At 40.2% G+C, this 25,295-nt stretch overlaps 1 protein-coding gene across 1 annotated transcript in view; it reads left to right on the top strand.

The window, feature by feature from the left end:
* Positions 1–25,295, top strand: part of TOMM70 (translocase of outer mitochondrial membrane 70) — a 48,294-nt gene that overhangs the window by 2,549 nt on the left and 20,450 nt on the right. The window contains exons 2-5 of the mRNA XM_080657752.1: positions 13,030–13,203; positions 16,761–16,887; positions 18,787–18,896; positions 24,161–24,309. Of these exons, the coding sequence (XP_080513878.1) occupies positions 13,030–13,203; positions 16,761–16,887; positions 18,787–18,896; positions 24,161–24,309 (560 nt within the window). The remainder of the gene's footprint in view (positions 1–13,029; positions 13,204–16,760; positions 16,888–18,786; positions 18,897–24,160; positions 24,310–25,295) is intronic.

A 25,295-nucleotide genomic window follows, 5' to 3' on the forward strand; every position in this document is an offset into this window, starting at 1 on the left:
TTTTATAAGAATTTTTTTATTCACCTGACTGCCATTAAAAAATGAGACCTTTAGATTAACTTTTTTGTGTAACTTGAACTGCTTTGAAATACTTATTATTTTTTATCCAAAATAAAACTGGCACATACTGTTGTACACCTTGTGGAATTTGTGGGCTTGTACTTACATTCTTGCTTTGAGTTACTAGATGATTCTTTAGTAAAGCAACAATAAGAATGTCTATTTCACTTTTAAATTTTTTTCATCTTCACTCCAGGATATGTTTATTGATATTTTTTAGGGGGGGAGGGGAGAAACATCAATGTAAGAGAGATGCCTATTTTATAATACAAATTTGTATTTTAACTATTTATGACAAATAAATACTGGTCTTATAGTCTAGAGTTATTATTAGACTACCTAAATATAACTGGCCCTAATTGTAATTTATTATTTGTGGTTGGAGAAATTGCTCTGTGTTTGAATAGCATTTTTAAATTGGCAACTTCAGTAGGTTTTGTAGTTAGGCATTTGTTTCAACTAATGGAAAAACTGGCAGAATCCTGATGCCTTATAGCTGTTCGTTCTCCACCTGATCAATAGTAAAAATTTTTAAGAGAATGAAGGAATGGGCAAATATTGTCAGTTCAGGGGTCACTATCAGTCAATGATAATGGAAAACCAGTGTTTTTTGCCTTTGGATTTAGTTTGCCTTTATGTAAAATGAACCAGTAAAATTACTGGGCTTTTCTCTGTTGGGTTTCAGATTTCATGTGCAGTGTAGACTAGTTCCAGTTATTTTTGCGGGGGAGGGTAATAGCAAACTTGTAATGAAAAAGCAGACATTTATATTTTGTTTAACGGAGATTTTAGGATATCACTAAAGAGAGGCACCTAACCACAGTTGACAGCATCTGAGATTGCGGTAGTCTGGCCTCATCCACAAAGGATACGTTCCAAGACCCCCAGTGGATGCCTGAAGATAGTACTCAATCCTACATTTACAGATGTTCAATTTAATGATGGATTTACATCAATATATACCCATCATAAGTTGAAAATATTGTAAGTTAAAAAATGCATTTAATGCTATGCTGTAGAATATCAGTTTACTCTTGTGATGTGTGGCAGACTGGGAACTGTGGCTCACTGCTACTGCCCAGTATCACAAGAGAGTATCTTACCATATATCACTAGCCCAGGAAAAGATCAAAATTTAAATTTGAAGTACAGTTTCGACTGAGTGCATATTTTCATGCCTTTGTAAAGCTGAAAAATCATAAGTCAAACCATTGTTAAGTTGGGAACCATCCATACTATGTTTCTTCTTTTACATACCTATAATGAAGTTTCATGTATAAATTAGGCAAAATAAGAAATAATAGTAACTAATAAAATAGAACAATTACAATGTACTGTAATGAAACTTACATAAATGTATCTCTCTCAAATATCTCATTGTCCTAATATCACCCTTCTTGTTACCATGTGAGATGATAAAATGCCTGCATGGTGAAATGAAGTGAGGTAAATGACCAAGTCTTTATGACGTAACAGTAGGCTACTATTGACCTGACCATACATCAGAAGGAAGATTATTTGCTTTTGGGTGATCGATGGTTGGACATGGTTGGATGTCAGGAACAACAATGATGTTGATGACTGGGAAAATTTTCCCATGCAGGCAACTGAAAACTTGGAGAGGGAAACCATTGATAAGCAGGGACTGCTGTACTGAAAGTATTAACTCATATTATATAATGGGCCATTATAAAACCTACCATGATATGCCACTGATTCAATAAAAATAAAAATAATAAAAACTTGAACAATTACAGATTCTCAAAATCAGAAAGTTGTTTGAAGAACATCTTGTCCATAGGTCTTCTAAGTCTCTGGACCTGAATTATCACAAGAGACCACCACACCCACATATACACCAAGCCTGGTATCCTGACTGCACAAATGTTTTGGACATTTCTTTTTCCAAACCTGTGATTTAAAAAAAAAATGTGCATGTATTTAAAAGCATTTTGACTTTATAGTAGCTTTTTATGCAATTGACTTTTAATCTGGTGATTAAAAAATACAGTTATTATAGTGTTCAAGTTTTTTTAATGTTACACAGGGGTGGGTTATCCCACATGAAATGGTTAAGAACCACTAATCTAAGTCAGCCCTCTAGAATGGGAAGGGAGAAATATATGTAAACATTTAATAATGGTACCAAAGACTGAGTAACCTCCACTTATCAGTCATCTTCTAAATAATTATCTTTCTCAAAATGATCTGTTTCTAGATATTTTTTAATATGCTTTTATTGATTTTTAGAGAGGAAGGGAGAAGGGTAGAGTGAAACATCAATGAGAGAAATATCGATAGGCTGCCCCCTGCACAACCTCTACTGGAGATTGAACTCGCAACCCAGGAATGTGCCCTGACCGGAAATCAAACTGGTGACCTCTCAGTTCAACCACTGACCACTGAGACATACCAGTGTTTCTTTAAAAAATAAGAATCACAAAAAAAAAAGAAGAATCACCAATGACATACCTATATAATTCAATTCAGTGAACACGTCCCATCACTATGTGATTACATGACACTGAACTTTTTCCTTCCAAAGCACTTATCACAAATACTAGGGTTGCTTGTTCATATCTTTCCTGCTATACTCTTGAATCTGTGAAGTCTGGGATGGCTCCATCTTTCTCACCATTGTATTCTCAACCTAATACAATGCCCACCACATAGAGGGACTGAGCAAATGAACCAATAAACCCTCATACTTTGACATTTGTAAATATATATATTCACAAGTTAAATATTTTTTCAAAATTTCCAGCTTTTAATTTTTATTCTACCAATTGATCCTGGAAATTGGTATAACAGTCTTAAACCTCATTTAAGCATTCTTTTTATAAGTCACTTGATTTTGTATGCACTACATCATAATGCTAAAGCATCCGCATTCTTACAAGTAGGTTCTTCTTAGGTAAAGAGTGCCACTCTACTATGATTTAGTTGGGTCCTCAAACTTTAAACAGGGGACCAGTTCACTGTCCCTCAGACCGTTGGAGGGCTGGACTATAGTTAAAAAACTATGAACAAATTCCTATGCACACTGTGGGCCCGGGACGAGTCGGCTGCTAAGCAGGACAGGCAGTGGCACCCGGTGGGCCGGATAAATGTCCTCGGTGGGCCGCATGTGGGCCGTAGTTTGAGGACCCCTGATAGTAGTAGGTGGGGTTGGTTGTAGATTTTTTAAATTTCAGGATACATACGGAAATGACTTCATCTTAAGTATTTTCTTACTATACCCGGTCTGACTCACATGAAAATAACAGTTGGTCAATAAAGTATTAGAAGATTATTTCTCATTTAGTGTTTCAGAATTGAATGCTACTTTTGCAAAGCTATAATTTAAATTTAATAAATATACTTTTAGCCCTGGCCAGTGCTGCTCAGTGGTTAAGAGTGCCCATCCTAGCTCTGAAGGGTCTCGGGTTCAATTCTTGGTCAAGGGCATGTACTTGCGTTCCAAGTTTATTCCCCAGCCCCAATCAGGGAATTTGCAGGAGGCAACCAATCATTGTGTCTTTCACATTGATCTCTCTCCCTCTCCCCTCTCCCTTCTCCCCTGTCCCCTTTCCCTTCTCCCCTGTCCCCTTCCCCTTCTTCCCCCCACCCCCTGAAAATTAATGGGTAAAATATTCTCGGGTGAAGATTAACAACAACAAAAATAAATATACTTTTAGAATTTGATAGAAGGGAATAAAATAATTTAGGAGAAGCATTATCAAACAACCTCATATTTTAACTGGTTACTCATTTTTCTCATGTGGATTAATGTACCTAATTCTAGGTCATCTTTCACAGTGACTATATGTGATTATCAGATAATTTATAAATACTTGCTAAGAGTTTACAGTGACTCCTTACTGCCAAATGGATATCATTGAAAGCTTTCTGTAATGGTGTCATATTGTTAGTGCAGGGCTTGTTTCAGAGGTCCCTTTCTGGTCTTCTGAAGTTTTGTGTATGTGCTGAAGAATCCTTTGAGGGTTATTTTTCCGTCTTGGAATATTTTCTTGACTATACTTTGTTAGACATTTTTGTTCCAGAGCAGATTCTTAAGTAACTTTTCACTGACTGTCAAACTGATTGTTTTCTTAACTTTGTATTTCACTAAATTATATCTTAATATCTGTGGTTCTGATCTTTAAATGTTATTTGTTTTTTTCCAGAGTAGATTGCCTCTGCGAAAGATGGGGGAAGGTCTTAAGTTTGCTTCTTATTTGACAAGTTTCAGCACAGTGTTTGTTGAGAGAGAAGATAAACATTTACTGTTTCTCATTGTTATCTGAGTTACTTGTTTTTAAGTCTTGTGTTTTACCCAGATAGTTTTGAGTGTATTTGTGTGTGTATGCACTTGCTACCTACTCTTTGGACTAAAAATTTTCTGGTTATTAGTTATACTAATACTAATATACTAATCACCTAATGTACATTTTCTGTACATGTGAACTGGGGTTTCTGTGTTTTGATCAGTAATAGTTCTTTTGAGAGGCTGCCAGTTTATAGTGTTCATTTCCTACTCTGGCCTCTTGTGTTCCTTCAGGATAAAGACTATCCACTGTTGGTGGTTGTACAGTAGTCTTATCAAATGTGCTTTTAACTAAAATGAATTCAGTTATATTTCCTTGACAAAAAGAAAGAAAAAGATCTAATTGTGCTGATGATTCTCTTTTCAGTTAATGACCTTTTTGCCTTGGAGTCAGCAGTGGTGAGCAACATATGATACCTAAATCTGTTTTGTTTCCGTTCAGGAGTGTGAATCTGGGTGTGATTCTAATGATAAAGATTCATATTAATAAATCATGGGTAACAGTCCATGCACTATAGAAGTCAAGTTTAGGCAATCTCGAGTCTGATTGCTTCAGTTTGAGTCCTCCCTTGGGCAAATTTCTAATCTCTTTGGGTTTCAGTTTCTTTATATATAAAATGGAGATAATAGCACTTACCTTGCATCTCCTGTGTGGTGCTTTCTTAAAGAATTTAAAAAAATACACACCACCAAACCTCATCACCACAGACTACCACACACTGCTGTATGGTGATTACCAGAGGGAAAGCGTGGTGAGGGAAGGTAGAAGAGTGTTTTGGAGGGGATAAAAGGGTGATGGAAGGAGACTTGACTTGGGTGATGACCATACAATACAATATGCAGATAATGTATTATAGAATTGCACACCTGAACCCTATATAATTTTTTTAACCAATGTCACCCCAATAAATTCAATTAAAAATTATAAAAAAATAAAGAATTTTCAAAAGTAATTTTGACAATTAATGATTTTTGATTCATGCATTAACTTCAGGATTCCCCATAAGATTTGAGTCCAAATGTTTGTTGAATTCATTAAGCAGAAGTACAGGGTCATTGACTCTACTGGACAGTTATTCATTATCAAGAGGTGAAACTTATTCACATCTTGGATGGATAAAGCTGTCTTCTAGTAGTTTAAGTAATACTTTGATTGTTTGACATCTAGGCAGAAATGGATGCCTTTTCTTTTTCATAATTCACCTGTATTCTTACCAGTATTCACTATGTTTAAATTTATGCCCATGTGTTGCTTATAGAAATTGAATACATAGTGCCGGCAACCCTTCAGTGCACGGGATGAGGCCCAACCAACTGAGCCAATCAGCCAGGGTGAGATTAGTATTTTTTGAACCCACCAATATTACATGTAGGAGGCCAGATTGGCAAGAGTGTAGTAATGTGAGTTTGGAGTGCTTGTGTGTAAGCAATGGTAGTGGGAAGTTACTAGGGGGTTTCGACAATTCAGCTTGTTAAAAAACTCAGATCAATTAGAAAGTGATTTGCTGTAAGAGATGCAGGGGAAAGATGCATTTTCACAGAAATTTAGTATCACATATTATGAATCACCAATTTTAAGGTTTAGAACCTTAAAAAAAACTACCCAAACCAAAAGTAATTTCCAGTAACAAATTGCTTTTTAGTTTTAAAAATCTCTTTAGTAGCTTTAAACTTTTTCCACCAGTGCATTTACTTAATTTCTGCCTAGTGTTGGTCTCAAAGTTTAAGGTCTAGTTTCTGACATAGTTTGTGTTAACTGATAAACTAGCATTGTGCTAATAAGCAGCTTTTTGTCCTAAATTCCATCAGTGGAGCAAAATAATGAGCTTTTCTATACCATCTCTATTGTAATGTTATTCTTTTTTTTGTTTGTGTTGCTTTTTAATCCTCACTCGAGGATATTTTTCCTTTGATTTCTAAAGAGAGTGGAAGGGAGAGGGAGAGACATCTATGTGAGAAAGACACATCAATTGGTTGCCTCCTGCAGACACCCCAACCAGGACTGGTGATTGAGCCTGCAACTAAGGTGCATGCCTTTGACTGGAATCGAACCTGGACTGAGCCAAAAGGCTAGGGCATGTTATTCTTTCTTTGCCATTTATTAATGGTTTGGCAGAAAGTAATGGGATGAGGAGTGGGGTGAGCAGAAGGTGCTAGGGGTGTTAACCAAGATCAAGAGCTATGCAAAGGTAGTTTGGATGCTTGCTGAATGGGCAGTGGAGGAGCCATGGAAGACAATTTGCAGTATGGTGTTTGCCTTTGTAATTTGATCCTTTTATGCTCAGTGTCATTCAGAGCATTGGTTTTTTTCTTTCTTTCTATAGTACAACTAGAGGCCCAGTGCACAAAATTAGTGCACTTGGTGGGGGGTAGGGGGTGTCCCTCAGCCTGGCCTGTGCCCACTCGCAGTCCAGGAGCCCTCGGGTGATGTCTGACTGCCACGGAGGCAGGAGAAATTCTCACCACCGCTGCCCCGCTTGCCAGCCATGAGCCCAGCTTCTGGATGAGCAGTGCTCCCCCTGTGGGAGCGTACTGACCACCAGGGGGCAGCCCTGCATTGAGCGTCTGCGCCCTGGTAGTCAGTGCATGTCATAGCGACTGGTTGTTCCACCGTTCAGTCAGTTTACATATTAGCCTTTTATTATATAGGATAGGGAAAGGAAATTAGCAGGTTCTGATTTTGGACTTAGGAGTTAAAAAATTTGTAATAATTTTAAAAAGGAAGCTCTTACAAAATTTGACTAAATGGAGGGAAATAGCTAATTGAGAGATTCAGTTGCTTGAGTTTAGGTTGATTTGAACTTTGCTTAATAAAAATAAGTATCCATATTTCTATGCAAAGCCTTGTGTGCCTATCTTAGCTGTATTCTGTTAATTTTCAGCCCTTGCTATGACTGCCTCTCCTTGTGTTCAGTGTGTTATCATTTTTTTTTCTAGTGTGATATCATTTAGACTTGAACTTCTAGTAGACTGGAAAGAGTGTATTACTTGTTTATGCTAATGAAACAAGGTCATTACTCTGCCCAGAGAATGTTCTGTTTATTCTGTAAATCTTTAGTAAAAATGCTAAATAAAACTTCAGTGTGTTTGTAGTCAAGCATACTTCTATGCATTCAATATACCACTTTTTTTTTTCTTTTTTGCTCAGTTCCTTCACCACCACCACCACCACCACCACCACCACCCAGACTCCCATCCCTCAGCTGTCAGCCTGCTTTCTATCTATGAGACTTTTAGCTCATTTTGCTTGTTAGTTCATTTTGTTCATTAGATTCCACATATGAGTAGAATCATATGATACCTGTCTTTCTCTGACTAGCTTGTTTCACTTAGCATAATGTTCTCCAGGTCCATTCATGCTGTCGCAAAAGGTAAGATTTCCCTTTTTTAAAGCTGAGTATAGTATTCCATACCACATTATCTATACTAATAAAAGGGTAATATGCTAATTAAACCAGACATCCTTCCGGACAAAGCCACAGCTGCTGCGAGGGCTGGCGGCATGGGCCGGTCCAGTGCCGCAGGCCTGTCTAGCTCCGCGGCCCCTTTCACAGAGGCCACGGAGAGGCGCTGCCTCCGCCACCTCGGGAGAGGGGGAGGAGCTGCCGCAGGAAGCGGGGACACCGCCATGGCCCCTTTCACAGAGGTGGCGTGGGAGAGGCCTTGGTGCTGGCCGGTCCAGCACTGCGGCCCCTTGCGCAGAGGCAGTGGTAGAGAGGGCTGCATGGTCCCGGTCCCAGTGCTGCCCCTTCCCCAGAGGCAGCGGCACAGGCCGGGTCCTGGCACCACACCTCTGTAGAGGCTGGACAGGGTACCACCTGCTGTGCCTCAACCACCCACAGCCCCTCCCCCAGCTGGCCTGGCCCCAGATCGACCCCCACCCACCAGTGGGCGGGGGCAGAGCCAGCACTAAGAAGCAAGGGCCAGCAGCCGTGGTGGTGGTGGTGGTGGCCGCCGGCAGAGGCACCATCAGCAGGGTGATGGGGGCGGCGCCTTACCCACGCTCTGTCCACTGAGCCTAACCGGCTAGGGCTATCCTCTTTTTTTATTGCATTCTGGCAGACCTTCTTGACTCCTTAGTCTAATATACAGTCCATCCATTGAGTTCATTGTAATCATCTTTTTTAATTTTCAAGATGTCTAATCGGTACTTTTAAAAATCAACCTTTTTAAAAATACTGATAGATTTATATTCTACTGATGTTAACTTTTTTTTGCTTGGTTTATTCTTTCATAAATACTAGTTTTCTCTTTGAGTTTGGTACCTCTCTTTTTGGTACCTCTCTTTTGTGGTATTAATGTTCCTTTATGTTAGCAGTTCTTGATAGTGTGGTCTCTTGGAAGACAAGCAAGGTATGCTTGTCAGTTGTCTCTAGACGTAGGAGATCTCACTCCTGGATGGCACAGCCCTACTACAATCAGACTTCTGCTTTTCTCAGTGGAATGGAAGGGATGTTGAGTTTGCTTCAAATGCAGTTTTCCAGAAATCACCTTAATAGTTCCTCCCTCCACCCCAGAATCATAGCTACCTAAGAGATTCCTAGTTGTCTTCTATTATAGATGTTTTATGCTTAGGATTTTTCTGTCAAAAGTTTATAGAAGATGATTAAAGCTATTGACAAGTGGAAGATTTTATATTCATCTACTAATTTATTTGTGCTTTATTTGGTTTCTTTCATCCTCGCACATCCTAGTTTTAAAATATGCATGTTACTTGTTGACATTGGCTAGCTTAAACTAACTGTTTTTATATTCTGATCTTAGTTTCCTACAAATTCTTCTTTGCACACTAGATTTAGAAAAATAACCACAGCTGTGGTAAGACTAAAAGAGAAGGTAAACAAAAGGTAAATGGAGGGGGGAAGCAGCAAGAAAAATGAAGCAAAAGTAAGGGCAAAAAGAACAAATAGAAAAAAGGGTTATCATCTTCTCTTTGTGATTGAGATGTCCTGGGGCTTTCACAGTCCTGTAAGTTATTTGAGGGAGCAGCCACTTCTGCTTTTGCTTTGTCAGTGCTCACCTGTTGGGAGATATATGGATTTTTTTCATAATCACGTATTTGTTCAAGTTGGATGATGTTGACAAGAAAGTTTTGGATAGAGACATGCCAACAAGTTCTTGGACCTGGTAGCAAGACTCTGGACAACTAGATTTGTCTACAGAGATGTTTCCCATGTGTTGATTGACATGTTCACAACTGTCCTCAATGGGTATTAACTACCAACTCTTTCGTATTGTGTACATGAACTGTGTAAATTAGGTGTTCCAGGAATCAGATTCTGAGGCAAAATAGTGCAAAAAAAATTAATTGATGAGCAAATAGTACATTTGGGATAATTGTAATAAAAATGACAGTGTTTCTAGTGTCCTATACTGCTGATAGTCTAATAGAAAAATAGTAACATGCATGAATAAGTGGTTTTTCAAAATAAGAAATACAAATGACCAATGAATATGAAAAAAATATTCAAATTCAATAATAGTGAGGAAAATGCAAATTAAAATAATATTAGAATATTAGTTTATACCCAGATTTTTCAACCTTACTACTATTGACATTTTGAATGTGATAATTCTTTGTTGTGGGGGCTGTGCTGGTGAAACAGAATTTTTGGACTGGAATCCGGTTTCTTTGTCTGCCGGAACCGAAGAATGAATCCATGGACAGAAAGTGGTATAACAAAGGTGGAGATTTATTGAAGAACAAGTACAGACTCCCACATGGGGAGGGGAAAAGGGTCCCACTGAGTTCCTTTTCCCTATGGCTTATAAAGGCTGCAGACCCTGGTGCCTTGATATCCCCTCTGATTGGTCACTATTCCCTTAGACTGGTTACTGTAGTAACTCCTGGGCTCAAAGGTGGAACCTCACATGGGACACCTGAGGTTCTCCCCCCCCCCACCCCTCCTACCTTACTGTTTTCCTATTTCCTTTGGGCTTTCTTCTTCTTCTAGATGAAGAAGGCCTTCTCTGTTTTGTAAATATAGACCTTTTGCTGTTTGCAGCCCCCTCATTCTATGGAAATGAGGGAGCTTTTCAGTTTCCCCTATTCTATGGAAATATACCTTCTGCTGCTTTGCAGCCCTGTGTTTCCTTCATGGTCCCCTTAATTTCCAAAATTTCTAATATTTCCTAAACCTGTCCTATTTTACCCCTAAAATTCCTGTTTCACTGGCATTGTAGAATGTTAGAAGTATCTCTAAAGTCTGTCCATTAGATACAGTAGCTCCCCTGCCCTCAGTTGTTAATCAAAATGTTTTCAGATATTGGCAAATGTGCTCTAGAAGGTAAAATAAAAGATAGCAGCCATACCTTTTGCTGGTAGGAATGGCAGGAAAGTGGTACATTAAACCACTTAAGCATTTTTTGGGGGAAAGTCTGAGTGGTTTTGAAATTAAAAATATGTAAACCTTTTGATTTAGTAATCTTACTATTGAGACTAGAGGCCCCGTGCATGCATGATCAGGACCCGGGAGGGACGTGGGAGGTTGGCCAGCCGGGGAGGAATAGTGGGAGGGCTCCAGGGCATGTCCGGCCCATCTTGTTCAGTCCTCATTGGTCGGACCGAGCAACAAGCTAACTTGCCAGTAGGAGCATCTGCTCCCTGGTGGTCAGTGCTCATCATAGCAACTGGTCAACTGTCTGCCCTCTGGTGGCCAGTGCACATCATAGCGAGCAGTTGAGCGGCCTTAGCATATCATTAGCACATTACGCTTTGATTGGTTGACCAGCCGACCGGACACTTAGCATATTAGGCTTTTATTACATAAGACTAGGGGCCTGGTGCACAAAATTCGTGCACTGGGGGTGGGGGGGCGTCTCTCAGCCCAGCCTGCCCCCTCTCACAGACTGGGAGCCCTCAGGGGATGTCCTACTGATGGCTTAGGCCCGCTCCCCGGCCGGCACGTCCCCCAGGCTGGCAGCCAGCCCCGCGTTGTGGGCGCCGGCCTGGGGGGGCATGCGGGCCCAGGCTGGGAGGCATGCGGACCCGGGCCGCCACTTGGCGCCGCAGTCTGTCCTTCCTCTGCGGGAGGTGACCGGGCTGATCAGGGGAAGGCGCCAGCCCCATCACCCCACTGCTGCAGCCACTGCTAGCCACCGCAGCTGCCAAGGTGTTTTCATCATTACAGACTCCAGTCGCTTCACCACAAAAAAATGACAACTTTCTTTAGGCATTTTCAAGATGTCTCTTTCATAGGATATGACCTTCCTTCCTTCCTTCCTTCCTTCCTTCCTTCCTTCCTTCCTTCCTTCCTTCCTTCCTTTTCCTCACCTGAGGATATGTTTCCATTGATTTTTAGAGAGTGTGGAAGAGAGAGGGAGAGACAGACAGAAACATCAATGTGAGAGGGACACTTCGATTGGTTGCCTCCTGCATGATCCCTGACCTGGGCCCTGACCAGGGAGGAGCCTGTAACCTAGGTATATGGCCTTGATCAGAATCGAACCCAGACACTGCGGTCGGCAGGCCGAGGCTCTATCCACTGAGCCAAACCAGCTAGGGCAAGATATGACATTTCTTAGCCCCTCTAGCAGCGTACCTTCGTTTTTTCCTCCAGGAGTGTGGTGGAAAAACCCTAGATCACCTTCTTGGATTCTTATTACCCAAGTTACCAAGAACACTGTGAGAGGCAGCTTACCGGGAGCTTAGCCAGTGAGCAGTCAGAAAAGGTGTTTACGCTCGAACTGGTTTGGCTCAGTGGATAGAGCGTTGGTCTGCAGACTGAAGGGTCCCAGGTTTGATTCCTGTTAAGGGCATGTACCTTGGTTGGGGGCACATCGCCAATAGGGAGTGTGTAGGAGGCAGCTGATCGATGTTTCTCATTGATGTTTCCGACTGTATCCCTCTCTCCTCTTCTCTGTAAAAAAATCAATAAAAAATATTTTTTTAAAAAAGAAAAGGTGTTGCCCCTGTGGTCCCCCTGTGTTGTGTCCACTGGGCTAGGGGCATGTCCCCACAGCACAAGGGGGCACGCCCCCCAGGCCGGCAGCCAGCCCCGTGTTGTCGGCGCTGGCCTGGAGGGTGTGCGGACCCGAGCCGCATGGTGGCCACTGGGCCCACACGTTCCCCAGGCCAGCAGCCAGCCCTGCGTTGTGGGCGCCGGCCTGGGGGGCGTGCGGACCCGGGCTGGGAGGCGTGCAGACCTAAGCCGCGCGGTGGCCGCCGGGTCTGCAAGTCCTCCAGGCCGGCAGCCAACCCTGCATTGTGGGCGCTGGCCCAGGGGGTATGTGGACCTGGGCCGCCACTTGGCACCGACGCACGTGCGCTGCATTGCTATGTTCCTGCCCCACCCCTAGCCGCTTGGTGCCTACGCGCGGGCCTACAGACTAGGAGTGGCCTGGGTCCTGAGGATGTTCCTTGGACCCAGGCTGCTTGGAGCCTGTGTATGCAAATTAACCGTCATCTTTGTTGGGTTAATTTGCATACTCACTCTGATTGGCTGGTTGGCGGAGCGGAGAGACGGTCAATTTGCATGTTTCTCTTTTATTAGTGTAGATTATCCCATGAAGATATTTATATAAAGCGACTTGCACCATTCAGGTAAAGGACCATTCTGAACACCTTCCTGTTTTTCTTCTGTCAGCTTATCATTTAAGCACTGTGATCTGAATCTATACCTGACTATTGATAAGTATTTAATAATTGTTTCCTCTCGTTTTAGAACTCTCTTGATAGAGCCCAAGCAGCCAAGAACAAAGGCAACAAATACTTTAAAGCAGGGAAATATGAACAAGCTATTCATTGCTATACAGAGGCGATCAGTCTGTGCCCTACGGAGAAGAATGTTGACCTTTCCACATTTTATCAAAACAGAGCTGCTGCCTTTGAACAGTTGGTAGGTATCCTGGGTTGTTTTTTCTGTTATTTTTGTTTCTCTTTATTTTTATTATGTTTCAGATAATGCCACTTAAATAAATTTAATAACTTTTTTGAAGTCTTGAAGTTAAAGGATATTTGTTTTGTTTTTATATCCTTTAATTACATAAGTTTTTTAAGAACAAATTTTAGTTTTGCTTGTTAAAAATGTAATCCAAAGTTATATATATTCCACTTTATAAAATTAGACAATACAGAAAGCTAAAGTTTCTGGTGACACTATACTCTTCAACATTTTGAAGCTATTTCTTAAACTTTTTGTCTCAATATATGTAGTAGCAAAAGTGAGGTTTGGGGGCAGGGGAGGCCCTGGCTGGGTAGGTCAATTGGTTAGAACATCATCCTGATGCGCCAAGGTTGTGGGTTCGATCCCTGGTCAGGGTACATTAGTCAGTCAGTAAATGCATAAATAAGTGGAATAGCAAATCAATGTTTCTCTCTTTCTCTCAAATCAGTAAATTAAAAAGTAAAAATAAAAAGACCAAAGATGAGTTCCTATTACATATATTGTTTGCAACATATTTTTTCAGTTGCCACTATATCTTGTACAGCTTTTCATAACATATGTAGATCTGTTTCATTTTTTTTAAAGGCTGTATATAGTAGCTGTTGTATGATTTTATAGTGGAAAACATCTCGCTATTGAACATTTGGATAAATTTTTATGCATACTTTTGGGAGATAAAATTCTAGAAATTAAAATATAAAAAGATAGTATCAATATCTATTTTCAACAATAAGGTGAGCATGTTTGATTTCCAGTATTCTTGCTATCACTTTTTTTTTATTTAATATGTTTTTATTGATTTCAGAGAGGGAGAGAGAGAAACATCAATGAGGAGAGAGATCATCAAATGGCTGCCTCCTACATGTCCCCTACTGGAGATCAAGCCCGTAAACCAGGCATGTGCCCTGACTGGAAATCAAACTGTGACTTCTTGGTTCATATGTCAACACTCAATCACTGAGCCACACTGGCCAGGCTGGTTATCAGTTTTAATAATATTTGCCACTCCTATAGAAGAAAATTACTGTCTCATCACTTTAATCTGCAGTTTTTGAGATGTTGCTGAAGTTGACCATCCTTTTCTATGCTTATTGAGCATTTTTATTCTCTGCGTTTATTTGTTCAACCAAATTTAATTGACTGTGTCATATATGGAAGGTTACTATGGCAGGAGCTGGGTCTATATAAAAGCAAACAATTATGCATAGCCTTTATAGCTAAACAATGAACTACTAAATGACATTTTGCTAAATGCTTTGAAAGACACATGATTCTGTAATAGAGGAATGATCGGCGATGGAATTGGTGCACAGAAAAGTAGGGAAGAGAGTGTTACAAATAGTGGAAATGCTATGTGTAATTTGAGGCAGGAAAGAGTTTGGTGTGATTAATGAGGTATAAAGAATCCTGGAATATAGAGAGATAAAATTGGGAGAAATAGCAGAGGCCAGATCAAGCAAAGTCTTGTAGTGGTGAGGAGTTTGGATGTGATGCTGAGTATAGTGGGAAATATTTAAGCGTTTTAAGTAGAGCAGCAATATCATCTGTTACTTTTGCCATTCTGTCAAGACTATATTGGAGGGAGGCAAAAGTGGAGGCAGGGAGACCAACTAAGGATGTTGTAGTAGCCTAGATGAGCCATGAAGGAAAGCTGAAACCCAACAGCATTGGATGTGAAGAGTGAAGAGAAGCAGGAATTTAATAACAGTGGGTTGGGGAAGACATGAGACAGCTAAGTACACAGTTGACTTGAGAAATGTCTATTTTAGGAGAGTGGTTTTGGCTAAAGCAATATACTTGGGAATCATCTAATTTTAGATGTTATATAATTCCAGGACAATAGAGGTGATCAACTAGGGCAGTGGTCGGCAAACTCATTAGTCAACAGAGCCAAATATCAACAGTACAACGATTGAAATTTCTTTTGAGAGCCAAATTTTTTAAACTTAAACTTCTTCTAATGCCACTTCTTCAAAATAGATTCGCCCAGGCCGTGGTATTTTGTGGAAGAGCCACACTCAAGGGGCCAAAGAGCTGCATGTGGCTCGCGAGCCGTGGTTTGCCGACCACTGACCTAGGGAGAGAGATGAAGCCTTGAATATTCCAGCATGCAGAGATCAGACAGAGAGCGAGAATTTAGTGAAGGAAATTGTGAAGGAGCAGCCAGTGAGTTAGGTGAAATCAGATAGAGGGGCATCTCTTTGGAGTTTGGCAGTAAAGAGGAGCTGAAGAATGGGGTAAAAGCTGCAGGGATTTATGGAATCAATGGAGGGTTTTTAAAAGATGCTCGTAGGAATGATTCAGTAGAGGGGTCAGATTGATGGAGAGATAGAATGGCTAACAGAGTGGAGTCCCTAAAGTGGAGAGAGTACAGATCCATAAGTGGAGGGTTGGTCTTTGATAAAGAACGGTGCTTCCTCATTTCTAACAGGCAGGAAGAAGATGATGATATGGGCACATAGATGCAGGTAGGTTTGTAGATTTGGTGGTAGAAGGTTGGCCTAAGTATGTCCTTTGCCTAGTATTTTTACTAATCAGTTTGCTTATCTTTTTTTTTTTTTTAATTGTTTAAAGTATTACATGTCTCCTTTTTCCCTGTTGACACCGCCCCCCCATCCACTCCCACCCCAAGGGCAAGCCCCTACCACCCCTGTGTCTGTATCCATTGGTTATGCTAATATGCATGCATATAAGTCTTTTGGTTGCTCTCTAACCCCCCCCTCCCCTGCCCCTTGTCTCTGGATCTATTTTTGTTCATCAGTTTATGTTGATCATTATATCCCACAAATGAGTGAGATCATGTGATATTTATCTTTCTCCGACTGGCTTATTTCGCTTAGCATAATGCTCTCCAGGTCCATCCATGCTGTTACAAATGGTAAAGTTCCTTCTTTTTTACAGCAGTGTAGTATTCCATTGTGTAGATGTACCACTCATCTGCTGAGGGCCACTTAGGCTGTTTCCAAATCTTAGTTATTGTAAATTGTGCTGCTATGAACATAGGGGTGTATACATCCTTTCTGATTGGTGTTTCTGGTTTCTTGGGATATATTCCTAGAAGTGGGATTACTGGGTCAAATGGGAGTTCCATTTTTAATTTTTTGAGGAAACTCCATACTGTCTTCCACAGTGCCTGCACCAGTCTGCATTCCCATCAGCAGTGCAAGAGGCTTCCTTTTTCTCTGCATCCTCTCCAGCGCTTGTCATTTGTTGATTTGTTGATGATAGCCATTCTGACAGGTGTGAGATGGTACCTCATTGTCATTTTGATTTGCATCTCTCAGATGATTAGTGACTTTGAGCATGTTTTCATATGTCTCTCTCGGCCTTCTGTATGTACTTGTTTATCTTTATTACAGATATTTATATGAGCTATAAATATTCCTTATATGTATTGAAAATATTTTTTCTATTGTCAGACTCCTAACATTCAGCCTGTTAAGTTTGGAAAACTGATTTCTGTCAAACAGTGCTTTAGTGTGACTTTTAAAAAATATTTTCAATTGCAGCAAAAATGGAAAGAGGTGGCACAAGATTGTACAAAGGCTGTCGAACTTAATCCCAAATATGTGAAAGCTCTCTTTAGACGTGCAAAAGCCCACGAGAAGCTAGACAATAAGAAGGAATGTTTAGAAGGTGAGGATATTTTTGTGTTTCCATATGAAAATTAATGGTTTTGTAATCATTGGTAAAATTTATATGAAACTCTGCCTTTGAGTAGAAAAATCAATTGTATTTAGAAGTTCAACTCTTCCCAAATTGAGACTTTGTTTTTGGTTTAAACTGAGATAGCTGATATTTGAGTATTGTCTCTGTTCAGATATGGAATTAAATGAATATTATGATTCAGATTTAATACACTATACATTTTAAACTTGGCAACTAATGAGCATCAGTATAATTCCATGAGTAAAAAATCAGGAAAGAGGTTTTAGTAAGTGATAGTTTTTCTAAGATTCTACATGTTTTCAGTTAATATCCTATATAAATCTGAAATAATTTTAAAATGACTCATTAAAAAAAAACCATTTTTTTTTGTCCTCGGTATTTTGCAAACATTATTTTATACCCAATTAGAAATTATGTAATTGGTACATAGCATGAAGTGAAAGTGCCATTCTTAGTAAATACTATAAATATTCTGCTACTAAAATTTCAATTATAGTATAGACCACTGGGTTTTTTGTTTGTTTGTATAACACATTTCTGTTGTGTTTTTTTAAATATGTTTTTATTGATTTCAGAGAGGAAGCAAGAGGGAGAGAGAGATAGCAACATCCATGATGAGAAAGAATCATCGCTCGGCTGCCTCCTGCAAGTCCCCCACTGGGGATCGAGCCCACAACCCGGGCATGTGCCCTTGACTGGAATCAAACCTGGGACCTTTCAGTTCGCAGGCCGATGCTCTATCCACTGAGCAAAACTGGCCAGGGCTAGACCACTGGTTTTTTGTTGTTGGTGTTTTTTTTTTAAAATATATTTTATTGATTTTTCACAGAGAGGAAGGAAGAGGGATAGAGAGTTAGAAACATCGATGAGAGAGAAACATCGATCAGCTGCCTCTTGCACGTCCCCCACTGGGGATGTGCCCGCAACCAAGGTACATGCCCTTGACCGGAATCGAACCTGGGACCCTTGAGTCCGCAGGCTGATGCTCTATCCACTGAGCCAAACCAGTTTTGGCTAGACCACTGGGTTTTAAAGTACATTCTTCTGGGTGACGTGGAGCTAAACCAAAATGTAATTTCCACCATCTAAAATTGTTTTCCACTGCACATTTAAATCTTACACAATTAAAACCATAAACACTCAGAAGATTTAGCCATAATTATTATTTATTTAAAATATATATATAGTTTATTGATTTCAGAGTGAGGAAGGAGAGGGGGAGAGAGAGAATCATCTGATTGGCTGCCTCCTGCACGCCCCCTATTGGGAACTGAGCCCGCAATCAGACATGTGCCCTGACTGGGTATTGAACCATTACCTCCTGGTTCATGGGTTGACACTCAACCACTGAGCCACACCTGCTGGGCTAGCCATAATTATTATTATTTTTTAAAATTTATTTTTATTGATTTCAGAGAGGAAGGGAGAAGGGAGAGAGAGAGATAGAAACATCAATGATGAGAGAGAATCTGAGGCCTATAAAAAAGACCAGATGTGAGAGCGCCTCATTATGTTAATTTAGCCTATAGTTATTGGCCCTAAGAGAATGCTCCTGAATTCCTCATTTTATTTGCTATGTAAAATGTTAGTGCAGTAAGAAAAATCACAAATCATGCACTACAGTCTCTTTCATTTCCCAGGTGAGGAAAGTGAATCTCATAGAAGTGGAGTGACTTTCTGAGCTTTGAGTTTGGTCATAGAATATATAAAATAAAGTTTAGGAATCAATTTATTGGAAATGAAATTGATAGCTACATAAAGCTATGAATTTAGTTTGGCTTTCTGTAGTAAGACTGTGCCCATTTGATGCTGCTAATCATCTTCGCAGTAATTTCATACTTACTCTTGTTTTTCCATTATTTCTAGATGTCACTGCTGTGTGTATATTAGAAGGGTTCCAAAATCAACAAAGCATGCTGTTAGCTGATAAAGTTCTTAAACTTCTTGGAAAAGAGAAAGCCAAAGAAAAATACAAGGTAAATTAATCTGAGTTGGTTAATAGAGGGTGAGTATACATTGTGAGTGGTCATTTCTAATATATATTGTTTAAATTTGGGCATAATGGTAATGATAACTGCAGTTAGATCTGGATTATATTTATTTTTCCTTTTAACTTGGGTTTTTGTGGCTTATCTTTTTTTAAATAATGTAGGCTGTGTCCAATATTGTACCTGGAGAACACTGAAAGAATTTGTCTATATTAGGAATTGTCCAATGGCCCACAGGCCAAATCCCGTCTGCCATTTGTTTTTATAAGTAAGTAGTAGCCCATCGCACGATATCGCGTGCAGTAGGCCGCCTGCCGCTTCTGTGGGAGCCGTGCCACTTCCGCGGGAGCCGGGAGGGACCCGCACCGATTCCACGTGAGGCAGGAAGGAGCCACGCTGCTTCTGCGGGAGGTGGAAGCGAGCCGCTGGCGCCCATGGGAGCCAGGAGGGACCCATGCCGATTCCACAGAAGGTGGGAGGGAGCCGCGCTGCTTCCGTGGGAGGCAGGCCCGCCGTCTCCTCTCCAGGCCTGCGCTTGGCCGTGGAGGCTGCGGGCCAGCCCCTCTGTCCCTGTTCGTGTGCGCTCCAGCTCCGGGGGATCGGGCCTCCCCTCCCACCCCCCGGCCTCCATCTCCACTCTGGGCCTCACCTGCGCACGCAACTTCCTCCTGTCTGGTCGTGACCCGTTAAGACATCATGGCCTAATTTCCATATTTCCTCTTTGTATGTATAGATAGATGTTTTATTTGGAACTCAGCTGCTCACACATTGTTTCTGGCTGCTTTTAAGCTACTACAGTAGAGTTGAGTGGTTGTGACAGAGGCTGTCACAAATACTGATTAAATATTTACTCTTGGGCCTTTTACAGAAAAAAATTGCCAATTCCTGTTTTATATCATTAAAGTTTTTAAAGTTGCACTGTATAAGTGGCTATTAGTTTTAAGCACTCAGTAATAGATAGTTAAATTCAAGAAACATTTATTGACCAAAGTTCCATGGTGGGCATTTTAGAAGGGTGGATACAAAGACTGGTCCTTGCCCTTACGGAATTAGTTTAGTGAGGGAAACCATGGTAAGTATAAAAGGCATCATATGGTGAAGTGCCAGGGAAGGATATGAGTAGAATGCTGTGGGAGTACCACAGTCATCACTAAATATCCCTAGAGATTTTCTGCTAAATGTCAGTAATTTAATGATTGTTCCTTTTTTCTTTAATAATAACTTGTGGTTGGTTTTTTTTTTTAATTCATTCTAACAAGCTATGTATATTTTTAACTTACCATTTTCAAATATTAGCTGAGTTAAAACAGGTTCCTTCATGCAGGACTTTCATGTGCTCAGATGAGTTATGAATCTCTAAGAGGAATATAGATGTAGTGGTTCTCAGTCTCTAAACCAGGGGTGGGCAAACTTTTTGACTCGAGGGCCACAATGGGTTCTTAAACTGGACCGGAGGGCCGGAACAAAAGCATGGATGGAGTGTTTGTGTGAACTAATATAAATGCAAAGTAAAGGAGCGGAGGGGAGAGCAAGAGAACCCTCCGCTCTTTCGGCTCCGCGGGCCGGATAGAATAGCCGAATGGGCCGGATCCGGCCCGCGGGCCGTAGTTTGCCCACGGCTGCTCTAAACTAATGATCTTTTGTCTCTCATTGAGCACTTCATAGAACTAGTGTTCCTTAAAACACTGTAAAATACAAATGGAATCTTACAGGAACCTGTTTTTTTTGTGTTTACTTATGTAATACTAGAGACCTGATGCATGAAAATTCGTGCAAGAGTAGGCCTCCAGCCCCAGCTTCGTCAGGAAGGACGTCCAGAATGACTTCTAGAAGGACATCTGGTCTAATTAGCATATTACCTTTTTATTATTATAGATTATTGTTAAGGAATTGTATTGGTTGAATTGAAGGGTGGTAAGAAAATACAAGTTAACCTACATTTACATAGACTCCATATCATTTTCCAGGTGTATCTTCTAATCTGTTTATATGTCACTTTGTAAATCATAAAATACTTCATATTATGTTTTGGTTTTTACAACAACCCTCTAAGATAAATAATGCAAGTATTTTATTGCCATTTTAGAGATGAGAAAATTGAAAATGACAGGTGCAAGGTCACATCCTATATAATAAAGAGGCAATATGCAAATTGACCATCACACCCTCACACAAGATGGCCGCCCCCATGTGGTCACAAGAATGCCAGCAGGGGAGGGCAGTTAGGGGCAATCGGGTCAGGAGGGGAGCAGTTAGGCGTTGAACAGGCTGGCAGGCGAGTGGTTAGGGGGTGATCAGGCTGGCAGGCAGAAGCAGTTAGGGGCAATCAGGCAGGCAGGTAGGCGAGTGGTTGGGAGCCAGTAGTCCCGGATTGTGAGAGGGATCCCAGATTGGAAAGGGGTGCAGGCTGGGCTGAGGGACACCCCCACCCCCAGTGCACAAATTTCATGCACCAGGCCTCTAGTAAGCTAATAAGTGGCAGAGCTAGAATTTACATCTTGTTCCTTTGATACTTAAGTTTATTAATTGTAACATTGTTTTTATTTTAAATTTGTATCCCTGGGGAGGACAGGGAGGTGGTAATAGTTTCTTGTCTACTCTGAAATAGAAAACTAAAAAACATTATTTTCTCGGCCTCCAGTAAGTGCTATTTAAATTTCTATTTAAGCTTTTCCCCTAAAATGGTAAATGATCATCACTACATAGTTCTACTTGAAATCTTTAGTGAAATACTGATATTGGGCATATTTGTCACTTGATGGATTACCATTTGACTTAAATATTTATGTATAATCCTAAATTAAGACATACTAAGTCTTCCCCAGAGAGAGAGCAAAGGTAAGGTTTTTCCCTTTGATTTCCTATTTAGTTTTCTTCTTTCCCAATCTCATCTATCCTAGATTAGATCACCTGCTTACATAGGCAGATTCCTTGTTTTTCTCCTTCACACACAAACATTAAATCTATCAAAATAACCCAGCTGGCATGGCTTAGTGGTTAAGCATCGACCTATGAACAAGGAGGTCACAGTTTGATTCCCAGTCAGTGCACATGCCTGGGTTGTGGGCTCGACACCCAGTTTGGAGCATGCAGGAGGCAGCCAATCAATGATGCTCATCATTGATGTTTCTATCTCTTTCTCCCTCTCCCTCTCTGAAATCAGTAATAAAAATATGTTCTCAAAAATATCTACCAAAATAAAAATGATATTTGATATACATTTTTAAATACTATATTTTCATTTAAAAAAATTTTTTGGTTGAATTTTGTACCTAAAGGATCCAATATATATTATGAGAGCCCTTTGGATGTTACTTTCTCTTCTCTCTACCTTTAAAACTTTATCATCCTAGTTGTACTATAAGGAAAAACAAAATGCTACTATAATTGTGTGATTATGAGTGAGTTTGCCATGCCAAAAAGCAATAATTTAAACAGGCTTTCAATTGGCACTTAACTCTAATGGAGATATTCATATGCAGTACAGAGGACAGATGAAGGCCCATGGGATGTGGACTTTGCATGTCAACGCATTTGTAAGACTTGGTCTTGAGTGGTGCACTGAGATGCTAGTCTTCTAGGACAGGGACCAGAGGATATCATTTTTACTCAGCAGTTATTTGCCTCCTGGATTCCAGATTTTACCTTCTTTTACTTTTAGTGCATGGTGTATATATATTAGGTGTACCAGTTACAAATGTGGATTTTTTTCAATAGATGGAGTTACACATGTATTGATATATATGCGATTTGATATGTATGCTATTTTGTTGTAATGACAGCAAGCTTCAAAACTTCATATGTCAAATTTGCTGAAGGTGTTAACATCATAGGTATTTTTACGCTTAAAAATGTTGAATTTCGTGCCAAAAAAAGAGCATTTGCGGGAGTTTTAATTCATTACTTTATTTTGAAGAAAAGTGCTACTGAAAGTTAACGTATACTTTGGGAAGTTTATGGTGATCATGCTCCATCTCAAGATACTTGTGAATGCTGGTTTAAATGCTTTAAAAGTGATGATTTCAATGTGAAAGACAAAGAACGTCCAGGTTAACTGAAAAAGTTTGAAGACCAACAATTACAAGCATTTATTGGATGAAGATGCATGTCAAACTCAAAAACAATTTGCAGAAAGATTAAACGTTGCTCAGCAAACAATTTCCTATCGTTTACAAGCAATGGGAAAGATTTTAAAGGAAGGAAAATGGGTGCCACATCAACTGAACAAAAGACAAATGGAAAACCGAAAAGTCATCAGTAAAATGTTGCTTCAACGGCACGAAAGAAAGTCTTTTTTGCATTGAATTGTGACTGGCGATGAAAAGTGGATTTATTGTGAGAATCCCAAATTCACAAAATCATGGGTTGATCCAGGTCAACCATCAACATCGACTGCAAGGCCAAATGGCTTAAAAAAGAAGACAATGCTCTGCATTTGGTGGGTTCAGGAGGTGTGGTGTATTATGTGCTTGTAAAACCAGGTGAAACCGTTAATACTGATCACTACCGACAACAAGTAATCAATTTGAACCACGCTTTGATTGTGAAATGACCAGAATGGGCCAGAAGACACGGCAAAGTAATTTTCCTTCTTGATGATGCACCATCACATACTTCAAAATCAGTTAAAGACGCGTTAAAAGATCTTGCCTGGGAAGTATTAACCCACCTGCCGTATTCACCAGACCTTGCTCCTTCAGATTACCACTTGTTCCAATCCATAGCACACATACTTTCTGAGCAGCACTTCAAAACGTACGAAGAAGTGGAAAATTTGGCCTCTGAATGGTTTGCCTCAAAACAAGAAAAGTTCTATTGGGATGGTATCCACAAATTACCTGAAAGATGGGGGAAATGTGTAGCTAATGATGGACATTACTTTGAATAAAGCACTTTTGATGTTTCTCTTGAAAATTACCATGTTTTCTTTGATTACAAAATCTGCATTATTAGCTGGTACACCTAGTGTGTGTGTGTGTGTGTGTGTGTGTGTGTGTGTGTGTGTGTGTGTGTGTGTGTGTGTGTGTGTGCATCTTTGGAGAGGGGAAATGTTCTCACTTAAAACCTGCTTTGAACAGCTAGGGCTGACAGCTTTACCATTTCTGCTGTCCTATGGTATGGAACCCAATATTTCTCAGTTATTTAAAAAAGAGATTCCAATTTTTATGTCATTCTCATTGTTGTATAAATGTATCTACTTTTTTGGTTTGTGTTTTCTCATTTTGATGTATTTAAACATGATTAAATTTCAGAATCGTGAACCTCTGATGCCATCTCCACAGTTTATCAAATCTTACTTCAGTTCTTTCACGGATGATATAATTTCTCAGCCCATGCTTAAAGGAGAGAAGTCTGATGAAGATAAAGACAAGGAAGGGGAGGTTTTAGAAGTGAAAGAAAAGTAAGTGTTAAGTATAGTATCTGCTTATTGTTTTGGGGGAGATTTTATATATATGGATATATCTATAATAGGTTTCAGTGATTTCAGAGAGAGGAAGGGGGAGAGAGAGAAGCATCAATGATGAGAGAGAATCATTGATTGGCTGCCTCCTGTGCGTCCCCTGCTGAATCTTAGATGAATCAAGCCCTGTCCAGGAATCGAACTATGACCTGATTCATGGGTCAACTCAGCTACTGAGCCACACTGGCTGGGCTGGGCTGGGGGAGATTTTTTGTTTTTGTTTTGTTTGGTTTTTTTAAATATATTTTTACTGATTTCAGAGAGGAAGGGAAGGGGGAGAGAGATAGAAACATCAAAGATGAGAGAGAATCATTGATCAGCTGCCTTCTGCACACCCCACACTGGGGAATCAGGCCCGCAACCTGGGCATGTGCCCTTGACCAGAATCAAACCTGGGACCCTTCAGTCCACAAGCTCACACTCTACCCACTGAGCCAAATCAGCTAGGGCTTGTTTTGTTTTTTTATGTGCCTAAATGGGGCTCTGACTCATCTAAAAAAAAAAAAATTAAATATCCTGATACCATTGTTATAATAAAAATACTTCTCACATGGGTCTATTACACCCTGAGAGTTATTTCTCTGGTGGTTAAGGTTTTACTGGCAGGAGTTTGCCCTGCTTTTAGGGTCCTGGTGATATTCTCAAGAGAATTCCCAGTGAGTGAGGTGAGACACTAACTTGAAAATTATTATGTAATTGAATATCCAAATGTTTTAGTGTTGGGAAGTTTATAATTTATAAACTGAGATGCTTAGGAGTATCCCAAAATGACTTTCTTCAAGGTTTTTTTCTGCTTGCCTGGGAAAATGCCATTTTCTAGGTTTCTTGTGTTTGCTCTTACGGAGAGCAGTATAGGATGCTATGTTTACAACTGGAGATCAGTGATACAGTCTAGTACATAAGCCATCTAGCCTGCTTGTCCATTT

The sequence above is a fragment of the Plecotus auritus genome, assembly GCF_963455305.1.
Source record: "Plecotus auritus genome assembly, chromosome: 2".
NCBI lineage: Eukaryota > Metazoa > Chordata > Mammalia > Chiroptera > Vespertilionidae > Plecotus > Plecotus auritus.